At 40.1% G+C, this 11,029-nt stretch overlaps 3 protein-coding genes across 3 annotated transcripts in view; 1 reads left to right on the top strand and 2 right to left on the bottom strand.

Annotated features, from left to right (window-relative positions):
* The first annotated feature begins 112 nt into the window (after window positions 1-112).
* On the top strand, window positions 113-4,727 carry upb1 (ureidopropionase, beta). The gene is made up of 10 exons (XM_023397711.2): window positions 113-326; window positions 1,423-1,594; window positions 1,734-1,821; window positions 1,919-2,013; window positions 2,089-2,247; window positions 2,339-2,508; window positions 3,163-3,244; window positions 3,426-3,468; window positions 3,774-3,928; window positions 4,386-4,727. Exons 1-10 carry the CDS (start codon window positions 223-225, stop codon window positions 4,467-4,469), a joined length of 1,152 nt encoding a protein of 383 aa, XP_023253479.1. The 5' UTR covers window positions 113-222; the 3' UTR covers window positions 4,470-4,727.
* A 416-nt stretch (window positions 4,728-5,143) lies between these two features.
* gucd1 (guanylyl cyclase domain containing 1) lies at window positions 5,144-9,400 on the bottom strand. Its single transcript, XM_023397712.2, has 6 exons — window positions 9,029-9,400; window positions 8,806-8,890; window positions 8,404-8,569; window positions 8,204-8,295; window positions 7,858-8,099; window positions 5,144-6,895 (listed from the first exon to the last, which is right to left on the bottom strand). The coding sequence occupies exons 1-6, from the start codon at window positions 9,033-9,035 to the stop codon at window positions 6,804-6,806; spliced, it is 684 nt and encodes a 227-aa protein (XP_023253480.1). The 5' UTR covers window positions 9,036-9,400; the 3' UTR covers window positions 5,144-6,803.
* Window positions 9,401-10,395: 995 nt separating this feature from the next.
* p2rx4b (purinergic receptor P2X, ligand-gated ion channel, 4b) overlaps window positions 10,396-11,029 on the bottom strand; it is a 4,091-nt gene continuing 3,457 nt past the window's right edge. Inside the window, exons 8-10 of the mRNA XM_087171642.1 lie at window positions 10,882-10,974; window positions 10,678-10,782; window positions 10,396-10,528 (exon numbers count right to left, since the gene is read on the bottom strand). Of these exons, the coding sequence (XP_087027768.1) occupies window positions 10,496-10,528; window positions 10,678-10,782; window positions 10,882-10,974 (231 nt within the window). The 3' untranslated portion in view covers window positions 10,396-10,495. The remainder of the gene's footprint in view (window positions 10,529-10,677; window positions 10,783-10,881; window positions 10,975-11,029) is intronic.

The following is an 11,029-nucleotide window of genomic DNA, read 5'->3' on the forward strand; positions in this document are numbered from 1 at the left end:
TGAGTCAGACTCGCATAAGGCGGAGAAACTTGGGTCAGTTAATGTTCAACTTCCGCAAACTGCAGCAGGAGGGTTAAATGTGAACTCCGTCACAGTACGTGAAAACACTGAGGATTATATAACGAGCGAGTCAGATAAAACGTGTAAACAGAGAGTCCCAGCAGAGAGCGGGCCGCGCTGCTGCACCTGCTGTGACGCTGTGAACCCGAAGAAACCGCAGACATGTCCGCGTGTGAGTTTGAATCCCTGGAGAAAACTCTGGAGTCTCACCTGCCGGAGCCTGAGCTCACCGAGGTCAAACGCATCTTATTCGGGAAGGAAACAAAGTGAGTATTTGGCAATTGCAGTGACCTAGACCTACGTTATTGTCTTTTAAATGAATTTGTCCTGGGTAAATGATTAATTATTATATTGCAGCATTGCATTATTAATCTGCAGCGAGGACTTTGAGTGGACTTCAGTCAGAGCTGCAATGTACAACACATGCAACCTTTCACCTGGTCAAACACAGGATTTCTCAATAAAAAGTTCAAAACTTCACACATGCAGTTTGTATGTCCTCACCATTGTCTATTTGCCACAAACTCAGTGATAAAAAACAAACTAGTGCTGCAACTAACAATTATCTTCATTATCTATTAATCTGTTGATTGTTTTCTTGATTCATTAGTTACTTGCTTGTCAATAAAACATCATAACCTTGATTATTGTACACATCTGGATTATTTTAATTTTAAGTTTACCGTATTGATTTGTGTTGTATGTGGTGCAATGCTATTTGAGTTTATCATATGATTTCATAATTAGTTGCTGTACTTTATTATTTCATATGAAATATGCAGGTGTAACATTTAAATTGGTTATTTACAACCCCTTCAGCGTGGAGCATTTTTGGTTCCCATCTGCCATTGTTTGCAGTGGGACAGGTGTGAATGTGACAGTCTGTTGGATACACATGTCCAGCTAATAGCAGATTAAAGTTGAGTCAATTGTCCTGCCATGTCAGTGGTGATTATAGAAGACAGTTAAAGAAAATTGTAGCCTGCTTATCACCCACAGCTCAGAGAGCCTGGAGAACGCATCTGACCAAGAAATACAGGTGACAGTATCATTAAATAATGAATAATGCTGATGTCCAGCCAACTGTCCAAAACTCAAAGACATTCAGTTTACTATATAATAAAGAAAAGCAGTAAATACAACCAGCAAATATTTGTCTTGATTTTTCTTGATGACTTAACTAATTGATTATTAAAATACTTGCTGGTTAATTTTCTGTTGACTAAGCAGTCAAAGCCTTTGCTTACTTCTCACTACTGACACAAAGCCTGAGACACACAGACAAAGACATTTTAACATGAAATAAAGTATCTATCTATCGATCTATCTATCTATCTACCCTCTGCCCATCATCTGTTACAGGAAGTTGGACCTCCCTCCGAGTGCTGTGGAAGCTGCTTCTGAGCGTGACTTTGAGCTGAAGGGTTACAGGTTTGAGGCTACGCAGGAACAGCTGAGGCCGGCAAGGAAGATCCGGGTTGGACTCATTCAGCACCATGTTGTTCTGCCTACTGACGCCCCCATCATAGACCAGGTCAGGACTTAGACACATATTACAGACCAAAACACATGCTCAGAGAGACCTGAGTGGGGTAGAGATGGACATGATGCAGTAAGACATTTGATAGAATGGATTTCTTGAAGTGTTAATCCTCTGCATGTTCCCACCACAGATCAATGGCATGCACAACCGGATTGGTGAAATGGTGGAGGTAGCAGCCATGTGCGGTGTAAACATCGTCTGCTTTCAGGAGACCTGGAGTGAGTACTTTCAGGAGTCACAATCACAGCTGTAAAATGATATTGTAAATCAAATATTCCCAATAAAACAGACTGACTGACTGTTTCCTGTCCACAGCCATGCCCTTTGCTTTCTGCACCCGCGAAAAAGAGCCATGGACAGAGTTTGCAGAGTCTGCTGAAGAAGGAAACACCACACGCTTCTGCCAAGAAGTGAGATTACACAAGTGTGCCACACATAAGATTCACTGCAGAACATAAGTCTAAAAACGCTATTTCTATTATTAGCTGGCCAAAAAATACAACATGGTAGTCGTTTCCCCAATTCTGGAGCGAGAGGAGCTGCACAACACTCTGTGGAACACAGCAGTGGTGATCTCCAACTCTGGAAATGTGCTGGGAAAGAGCAGGAAGAACCATATTCCCAGGATTGGAGACTTTAATGAGGTTAGTGGGGGATCTCCGTCAAACTGTATGATCCACAGCAGCTGTGCAGAATTAGGTAAACTGCTTTGCTCACTGTGTTTTCTTTATGCAGTCCACGTATTATATGGAGGGCGACACTGGCCACACAGTGTTCCAGACACAGTTTGGGAAGATAGCTGTGAACATCTGCTACGGGCGCCATCACCCTCTCAACTGGTTCATGTACAGTATGAACGGGGCTGAGATCATTTTCAACCCCTCAGCTACTGTTGGAGCCCTGAGGTAAGGGACTAAACAGAGGGAGTATTATTCCTGTCATGGCTGTATTAAAGGGATAGTTTGGGTTATTTGACGTGGGGTTGTGTGAGGTAGGGTTAGGGTTACTCAGCTTCACTCAGCTGACCTGCAGCTGCGGTGTAACACCGAGGCACGCTTGTGCTTAGGAATTCGGTAGTTCAGCGTTTGTAAAAATGTAGTACCAAAGGACGGGTGTCTAAAACACCGCAACACATCGCTCTGCCAGTCTGCAGGTGTTTCCTGCTGCCTGTCCTAACTAGCAGCGCGCTGATCTTAATCTACTACAGGTAACATACTGACTATGCATGACTACCTCACACCACCCCACGTCAAATAACCTGAACTATCCCTTTAACCTGCTCGAGGGCCCCACACTCCTGTCTGTGCACTGAGTTCAGTATTCCTACGCTGGTAGAGTCATGTCTCCATATTTGCTGTGTGATTATTTTATTAAACATTAAGTAGGTGTTTTAGTAAGGCATATTCCCCAACTTCAGATTAATCAAATTACTGTAAATTAAATTAGTAATGTCAATGGTAATGTTATTATCACTTATTGCTGTCGTTATATATTGAAGTTGTCATTATATATTGTTATATTATATTTCCATCAACCATAAAGGTATTTCTTTTCTGCAGTGAGCCCATGTGGCCAATAGAGGCCAGGAATGCAGCAATAGCTAACCACTGTTTTACTTGTGCAATCAACCGTGTTGGGACGGTAAGTCCACCGTAATCTGTCTGTACACACCACTGTCATATCAGTCATCACTGCCAGTTTAAAGTTTAAAGGCCTAAAATGAACCTGTCTCATACACAGATCCTAATGTGTCTCTGATTAATTCACAGCATATGAAGTAATGTTAAAAAAAAGTGTCTTTGCATTCTTGTGTTTGATCCAGGAGAATTTCAAAAGTGAGTTCACATCTGGTGATGGAAAAAAAGGTATGAGATTTACCTCACATAAAGATGCTTTTATTTCATTTAAATTTGACTATGGTACAGTATCGTATAGTGAGGGGATGTAGGTGAATATAAAATTACATTGTTAAAGCAAACCTGAATGTTACTCAACCATGAAACATATAATCCTGTAACCATGACGTTTTGTGCAGTGTATAAGTAACTGCCTTCAACTAGCCTACTTCATTTTACTTCATTTTTTCCCAGTCAGTCAGTTTTGGTCCCACATACAGTGACTGTGGAGCTGTAGGAGAAACAGTTTAAGACGGCTCTCCTGTCTTTTGCAGCTCACCATGACTTTGGACACTTCTATGGATCCAGTTATGTGGCTGCTCCTGACGGCAGCCGGACCCCGGGGCTCTCTAGAACCCGTGACGGACTACTGGTGGTAGAAATGGATCTCAACCTGAACAGACAACTCAGTGACAAATGGAGTTTTAAGGTAAATTCAGCGAATCCTCACATTTCAGAAGCGAAGATGGACCCATGAAATGTTGCAGTGTCAATGTCAACTCGTTGATAATTTAATGATTTCAGCTCTAACTGTGGATGTTGTTGGGAAGTTTAATCTATAAGCTCTTCATATGTTTTGTTTTTATATAAGCTATATGATATATGTGAAGTAATTATAGCTGTCAAACATTACTGTGGAGTCAAAAGCACAGTATTTCTCTGAATTGTAGGTGAGTAGAGGGACATGAAAAGACAAAACTCAAGTAAAGCATAAGAGCTCAGAGCTGTGCTTATATTCAGTAGTGGAGTGAATGTGGTTACTCTCCACCACTGCTAACAAAGCAACATATTCAAGAATTGCACATATGATTTGAGGAGGCACTCATGACTGGATGCAGTTATTCTGCTGTGATAAACATAGCTGCTGACTGTACTTTACTTTGCAGATGACTGGGAGGTATGCTGAGTATGCAGAGGAACTTACCAAGGCTGTTAGACATGACTTTAAACCCAACATAGTGAAGGAGTAGAAGACATCCCACAGATTTACTGTACATTAACCGGAGTCCATTTCAGTACTTGTGTTCATTTATTGTTCCGTCAAATCAAAATCTGTAACACGGATTCATTTTGCCACTGTTGATTCTCATAAAACTAAATTCAAGGCCAAACCATAGGCCTGTTCTTCATTTCAGGGTGAGTGAGTTTGCGTGCTTTCATTGTTGACGATTTGACAAACCCGAATTCTTCAGTTCTGAGCAGCAGGATTAAAGTTTTTCTGAAAAAGTTGTCAGAGAATTGAGTCCATATTATGAGAACATGCAAATTTTGCTGAACAGTGGCCATTGGAGCTACACCTGACTGTTAGGGGATAATGCCTAATGCTGCATTGCAACAGTAGCACAATAGTGATGTCATTTACATAGCTATTTCTATCTTCATGGTTGCTATTCGCTATAAGATACTGGTCATACCAGAGAGGAAAAATCTTTGTTTTTTTCTTTTAAAAATGTTTTCAAGGTGAACCCCACATATTCACTCATTTTCAGATTTGAGACACCGCTTCTTTTTCTTAGGAAGCACAAACAGAGAAATGTCGTTGTAACCATTGATTTAAATGACAGCATTAAGGGCTGTGTGTTCATGTACACTGGACTGCCCAGTTAACTGTTATATGTTAGGGTGGTGAAAAACACTCATGTCATTTTTAGAACAAAACATTTAGTGACTGCACACAATCCCTCACATAACAAACTGACTTGGGGATACTATGAGCAGATCAAGTTATCAGACCAATAAAAATACAGCATTTAATTATGAGAATTCAATGGGGATGGGGGTTTGTCATCAAGTTAGTTTCACAAATGATAAAGTTCTTATAATTTACTGTACAGACTTTAGGTTTTCATTTCATAATTAGAAAATGCTTGAGGGAAAATACAGAGGGTACTTCAGCTTCAAACAAGGGCACTGTTGTAAGAAAAAAAAACAAAAACAGATGAATAAAAGGAGAATTAACATGATCAGTCTAGTAACATATGAAGAGCAGCTCTGTTTCTATTCCCTTAATAATGAGATTTAATGCTGTGGTGCCTGATTAAACATCCATGCGCCAGTAAAACTGCCAAAGATGGAGCATGTGTTCAAATCCTTTAATTGTAACATATAATAAATGCAGATCTATGTTTAATAAAAAATAAAGTTTGTGGTTTTGAATGTGCAGTTTAGTCTTACCAAAAAGCACAACCAGGAATTAACACTTTTTATGGATTCAGAAAAGCAATTTCATGATAAAATGTTCAATTTAAATAACACATAATTATATCTGGTATGAAAAGTGTAGTGCAAAAATGTATACATAATACCAAAAATAGAAATAAAACTGAGTGACAATGTGTAAATTAGCTAGTGTTCACTGCTTTCCACAGAGAAAATTACACCTTTGTCCTTCCACATAATCAAAACAAGCAAACAATGCATTCACCTCACCAGTATGTTGCCATGGACACAAGCTGTTGAGACATTTGTTTTCCCTGTGAAGTGAACGAAACCGGTGAGTTCATGTTTCAATGTGTCCATCCACTATCCATGTTCTTCTGCAGGCAGATTGAGACCCATAGACAGACTATGGGAGTATTGCATTGAACTAGTTTTTTCATTTGTTACGCATGTCACACTTGAGGGCATTAATTACCTGAGACTCTCAAAGCACAACCACTACAACTCCTGTTTTCCCTGTTGATTGAATCATCTGAATAAAAAGTGAGTAGGGGGTGAGTTAGGAGGAATCCTACAAGGGCAAGTGGAGGTGAGGGCGGTGACTACAGATGAATCCTGTCAGACTTCAACACTGAACAGAACAATTACATTTTCTATACAAATTGTTGTCATCATCAGCCCTGAATTATATGAACACTATTTCCTGGTAATTCTAGGTTTTGATTCCCACATTTCATCCACTGTAGTTTCACAAGTCTGAAATCCTCTGCTCAAAGTCTGACATTTCAGTAGATTCTATCTATGAGCAACTGCAGTCATTAAAATTCAACAAAGACAATAAAATTCCTTTGAACTATCTGCTCATGTCAAAAAGGGAAATAAAAATAATAAATAGATTTTGAATTATTCGCTGTTAATCTATCACAGGTCAAGTAGTACTGACGGTGTAAGAGGGAATAAGAGAGCGGTGATTCTGCAGCAAGTGTTAGAGATCTTTTTCCTGTGAGCAGTCGGGCTTATTAGCACCAGGGGAGGATAGTCCAGGGGATCTGCTGACAGTCCAGGACTGGAGACCTGCAGCAACATGATATCAATACAATGATGAGCTGAGGAAGAGTGAAATCCAAATCCATCATCACTGTCCATCAACTCTCCTTAAAGATGAACAGGATATCCTCATCTGTCCCATAGCTCCGCCGAGCCTCCTCAAAGTTACTGACGCTGGTGCAGCACACCCCTAAAAAACACACATAAACACACCTGTCAGTTCCAAACTGAACACATTACTCATAACTATCAGTCAGGGGATTACAAAACCACTTTGGTCCAAAAATATCTCAACAACTATTGGCCGAAGAGCCATTAAATTTCCTACAAATATTCATTGTTTCCAGATGATGAATCCTACAAACTTTGATCTCCTGACACTGGTGAAGGTTGGTGTTTTGAGTTAAATATCTCAACTCCTATTGGATGGATTGCCACAAAACTTGGTACAGACATATCATTAGACAATATTTTATTCCACAAACTATTGCTTTGAATTAATTCAGTAATGGTTTCCAGTACATCCACAACTCAACAGTCTACATTGCTGACAAGATCAAGACTTCGAAGCTGCTGACCGAAAATGGACTAAAATGTGCTTTCATGTAAGGCCACAACTAATAATTATTTTCATTTTAAATTACTGTGTGAATTGTTTTTTTTTATTCACTGGTTAATTGTTTAGTCTATAAGATGTGTGGAAATAATCAAAAATGTCTGTTCCAAGTTGTCAGAGCCCCAGTGTGGAGTAGTCTTTATTTATTGTTTTTTTGTTATGACCAACAGTTCAAAAGTCAAATTGTTGTGTAATGCACAAACATATGAAAGAGAGACAAGCAGGAAATCCATAAAGTTGCGAAACTAGAAACCACAAATGTCCACAAGCATTTTTGCTTGACAAATGACTTAAGACGTCTAAGTGATTATCAACTTTGTTAGGAATTAATTCTCTGTCTATCAACTAATCTCTTTAAATACAGAGAAGAGAAACAGGTATTATGCCTGTCCCGACCTCTAACTTCTGACATTGTCTCTTGGTATTATAATTTCATAATATTTTTTTCCCTGCAGCCCATTGTTACTTTAACTGTTTTTTTATTCAAATACATATGCCACATTCAGCTTGTGCTTTGGATATATGAGATTACTCACTATCAGAATACGCAGGGTTGTTGTAGAAAATACAGCCTGTGGTCCTGTTGAAGCCACACACGACCACAAAGTGACCTTGGTACTCTGGCTTCCTACAGAAACACTTCTGACCCACGGGCAGGAAGCAGCAGTATTTGACAGGTGAGGAGCACAGTTCACACGTCAAGACGACAGCGTTGACCAGCACTATGGCAACGTGGCCCTGCTCCAGATGAGCCTGGATTTCCTGAACGGTTACGGAACTACAGAGAGAAAAAAACACAGATACATTTAACGTTAGGTTTACTTTGTGTAAATCAAAAACAGGTGGCTTCTCCAAGTGAATAATAATTAACAGAAAACTCACCATTTCCTCACCACCACACCTTTGCTTTCTGCTTTGAGGAAGAGCTCATTCACTCTGTCTTCTTCTGTATCAAAATGCTTCTTATAAAAGGACTGCAAACCACACCAAGAGAATAAAAAGACACTGTCACACACACAGGCCTAAAAAAATTTTTCAAATAACTTCAAATTAGAACAGTACTGATAGCTAAGACTATGTACCTGATTCCTAAAACCCTTATCAACGCCCAGAGTCTGCGTGCAAAAGCAGTGTCTGATTCCTAGATGGCACATGAGGTAGGCCAGGTCAATAGTCCACACACTCTCTGTCAGCTTCAGCTCCCAGCATGCTCTCTGAAACTCCTCGTCACAGACTGGGTGGAGGTACCTGCATGATCGGACAGTAAAAGATGTCCGTGAATTCCTTTGAGTAAACTACAGTGCACACTTGTTGCACTTGTAACATTTACAAATGTAAGGCAGTTCAGTGTTACTACAAGGTACAGTTTCAATATGTTTTGTGTAGAGATGATTCATTATTACGAGGACATTTAGCTGAGTACATAATGCATAATGGTCGATATTTTATGATTTAATAAGTAAGCAACTTTACTGTGCACTTACTTCAGGACCATCCTGGAGCAGGCTAACCCACAATCCCAGTGGTACAGCTGCCGAATGACAGGCACATTCAACAGGATGGCATCCTCTGAGAAAAGCCGTGGTGTCATTATTACTCTTTGCAAACAACTCAAACATTATTAAAAGTGCAAACTGACGATGCTATACAAAAGCAAACTATGTTAGCTCAGTTATTAAGGGTGTAACATCGGTTCATGTCACTCACCTGTCATTCTGCTGTAATTTTTCTTTGACAAGCGGCCAACTAGCTAACTCCAGACAAGCTGGTCAGTCTTGTTTACAGCATTGAAAGCTGGGTTGGGTTTCCTCATCGAGGCTAACTCGAAGAAACCAGCTGCCCAACTGCAACTTTAGCTGTTAGGCTAACAGCACTAACTAGCCTGTTTCCTGGTTCGCTGCTGATACAGCCAGGCTAGCTCCTCCACAAGCACCACTACTAGACATACAACGACTAGTTAGTTAAACAAGTAAAGGATAAAAAAAACAAAAACTGAATTCTGGCAAGTTTTTATGCCAGCGCTGCCATCTGAAGGGCTCCTCTGCCTCACTCTGTTGTTTGCTAGCACACTGAGAAGCCTCTTGTGTTTGGTCGTAAGCTGAAGCCGTGCTGCCCCCGTGCGGCGCGGGGGAGGCATCGCTCTGGGACTCAGACTTCATATATAGATACAGAGCGGTGACAAATTGAAGGAAAAAATAACATAGCCATAGTGTCTTAAGGTGTTGGGCCACCATGTCCAGTCAAATCACGTCAGTTTTCGTTCGTATAGCGCCAATTCACAACATAAGTTATCTTTAAATATTATTTACAGAGACCCAACAATTCACACCAAGAGGAGCACCAGGTGACAGTGGCAGGGAAAAACTTCCTTTTAAGAGGCAGAAACTTCGAGCAGAAAACCGGACTCAGGGTGGGCTGTCATCTGCCTTGACCGTTTGGGTTGGCAAAGAGAGAGAGAGAGAGAGAGAGAGAGCGAGCGAGTAAAAGAACAAGACCATGCAATGATAGTAATATTAATAATAGTGAGTAGGGCAGTAACAGCAATAATAATGAAAGTTAATATCAGTAATAATAATAATTATTAATTATAGTAAATTTAGCAAATTTAGCAGCAGGTGTTAAACTGTATCATGAAGGCCCTAGGTGGTTTGAAGTTGCAGATCCAAAGTCTACGGCTCCAGAGGCAGGAGGACCTGCAGAGAGAAACGTGCCACCAGACTAGCTTCAGTTCTCCTTGGTAGTGATTCTCTGAACTCTATCGTAGGGATGAACACTTTTCTTCCTAAACATATTCCCTCATTTGGTGTTTTGATGATGGTGGTAGAGAGCGCTGTGTAACATGTCGCCTTTCAAAATCTCCCATTAGTGTTGAGTTGGGCTGAGATGTGGTGACTGTGAAAGCAACAGCATGTGATGTTCATCACTCTATTCAAGGGCTCTGACACAAACCTTTCAGTGACCCCTTATGACCCATGGATGGATGCATTATCATCCACTTATTTTTCAGCTTTTTCCTTTAATTTATCACCTGTTTGTAATATTATAACATTTCTTACTCATACTCATTCTTTACATTTTACATTTAACCCATTTTATTGAAGAATTCAAATTATGCTGAGGACAATTTTTTAGAGCAGGTTCAGATCATTGTGTAGAAATGTCGTTGTGACCATGTTACTGAGTTCCATAGGAGGTGCCCATTGACATCTGTAGAAATAGAAAGCATCAGTACAATGATTGACCTTAAGAAAGTACAGTTAATCAATATCCTATTTAATATGAATTACTGCCAGTGAGGAATGTATGTATGTGCTGTATGTATGTGTTAATGTGAAACTGAAGGATTAGTCACTCACTGCTTCAGCCTCAGCATCCTCACTCAGATATGTGGCTTTAAGTTTGCCATAAAGATCTTTTTTCTTCGTGCATGTCAACATGATCCAGTCAGAAACTACGGGAACCTGAGGTAAAATAATTAAAACACTCAAATTCTGCCTATCATCAGAAAACTTGTGTGTGTGTTTTTTCTCCATGTTGCAGGACTGAACATGTCTACTCACCAAACTGAGGAATGACAATGCTGCACCCAAGTTCACTATAGTTGGTACAATACTAAACTTCCCCGCCTGCAAGATAAAAGAACCACCCCCAAGGTGATGTCAATACAAGGAGAACAAACACTTAGATTAAGATGTTGCGACACAAGAT

Source organism: Seriola lalandi, unplaced genomic scaffold, assembly GCF_002814215.2.
Source record: "Seriola lalandi dorsalis isolate HSWRI2012SDOR001 ecotype SW California unplaced genomic scaffold, Sedor1 jcf7180002054883, whole genome shotgun sequence".
Classification (NCBI taxonomy): domain Eukaryota; kingdom Metazoa; phylum Chordata; class Actinopteri; order Carangiformes; family Carangidae; genus Seriola; species Seriola lalandi.

Coding starts and splice junctions, on each gene's coding strand:
- upb1 (XM_023397711.2), top strand. CDS start 223: ATGTCCGCGTGTGAGTTTGAATCCCTGGAGAAAACTCTGGAGTCTCAC. Junction 1,822..1,918: donor CTGCTTTCAGGAGACCTGGA/GTGAGTACTTTC, acceptor TCCTGTCCACAG/CCATGCCCTTTGCTTTCTGC. Junction 2,248..2,338: donor GGATTGGAGACTTTAATGAG/GTTAGTGGGGGA, acceptor TTCTTTATGCAG/TCCACGTATTATATGGAGGG.
- gucd1 (XM_023397712.2), bottom strand. Junction 8,570..8,805: donor TGCTCCAGGATGGTCCTGAA/GTAAGTGCACAG, acceptor CCGATCATGCAG/GTACCTCCACCCAGTCTGTG. Junction 6,896..7,857: donor CAACCCTGCGTATTCTGATA/GTGAGTAATCTC, acceptor TGTGTTTTTTAG/GGGTGTGCTGCACCAGCGTC.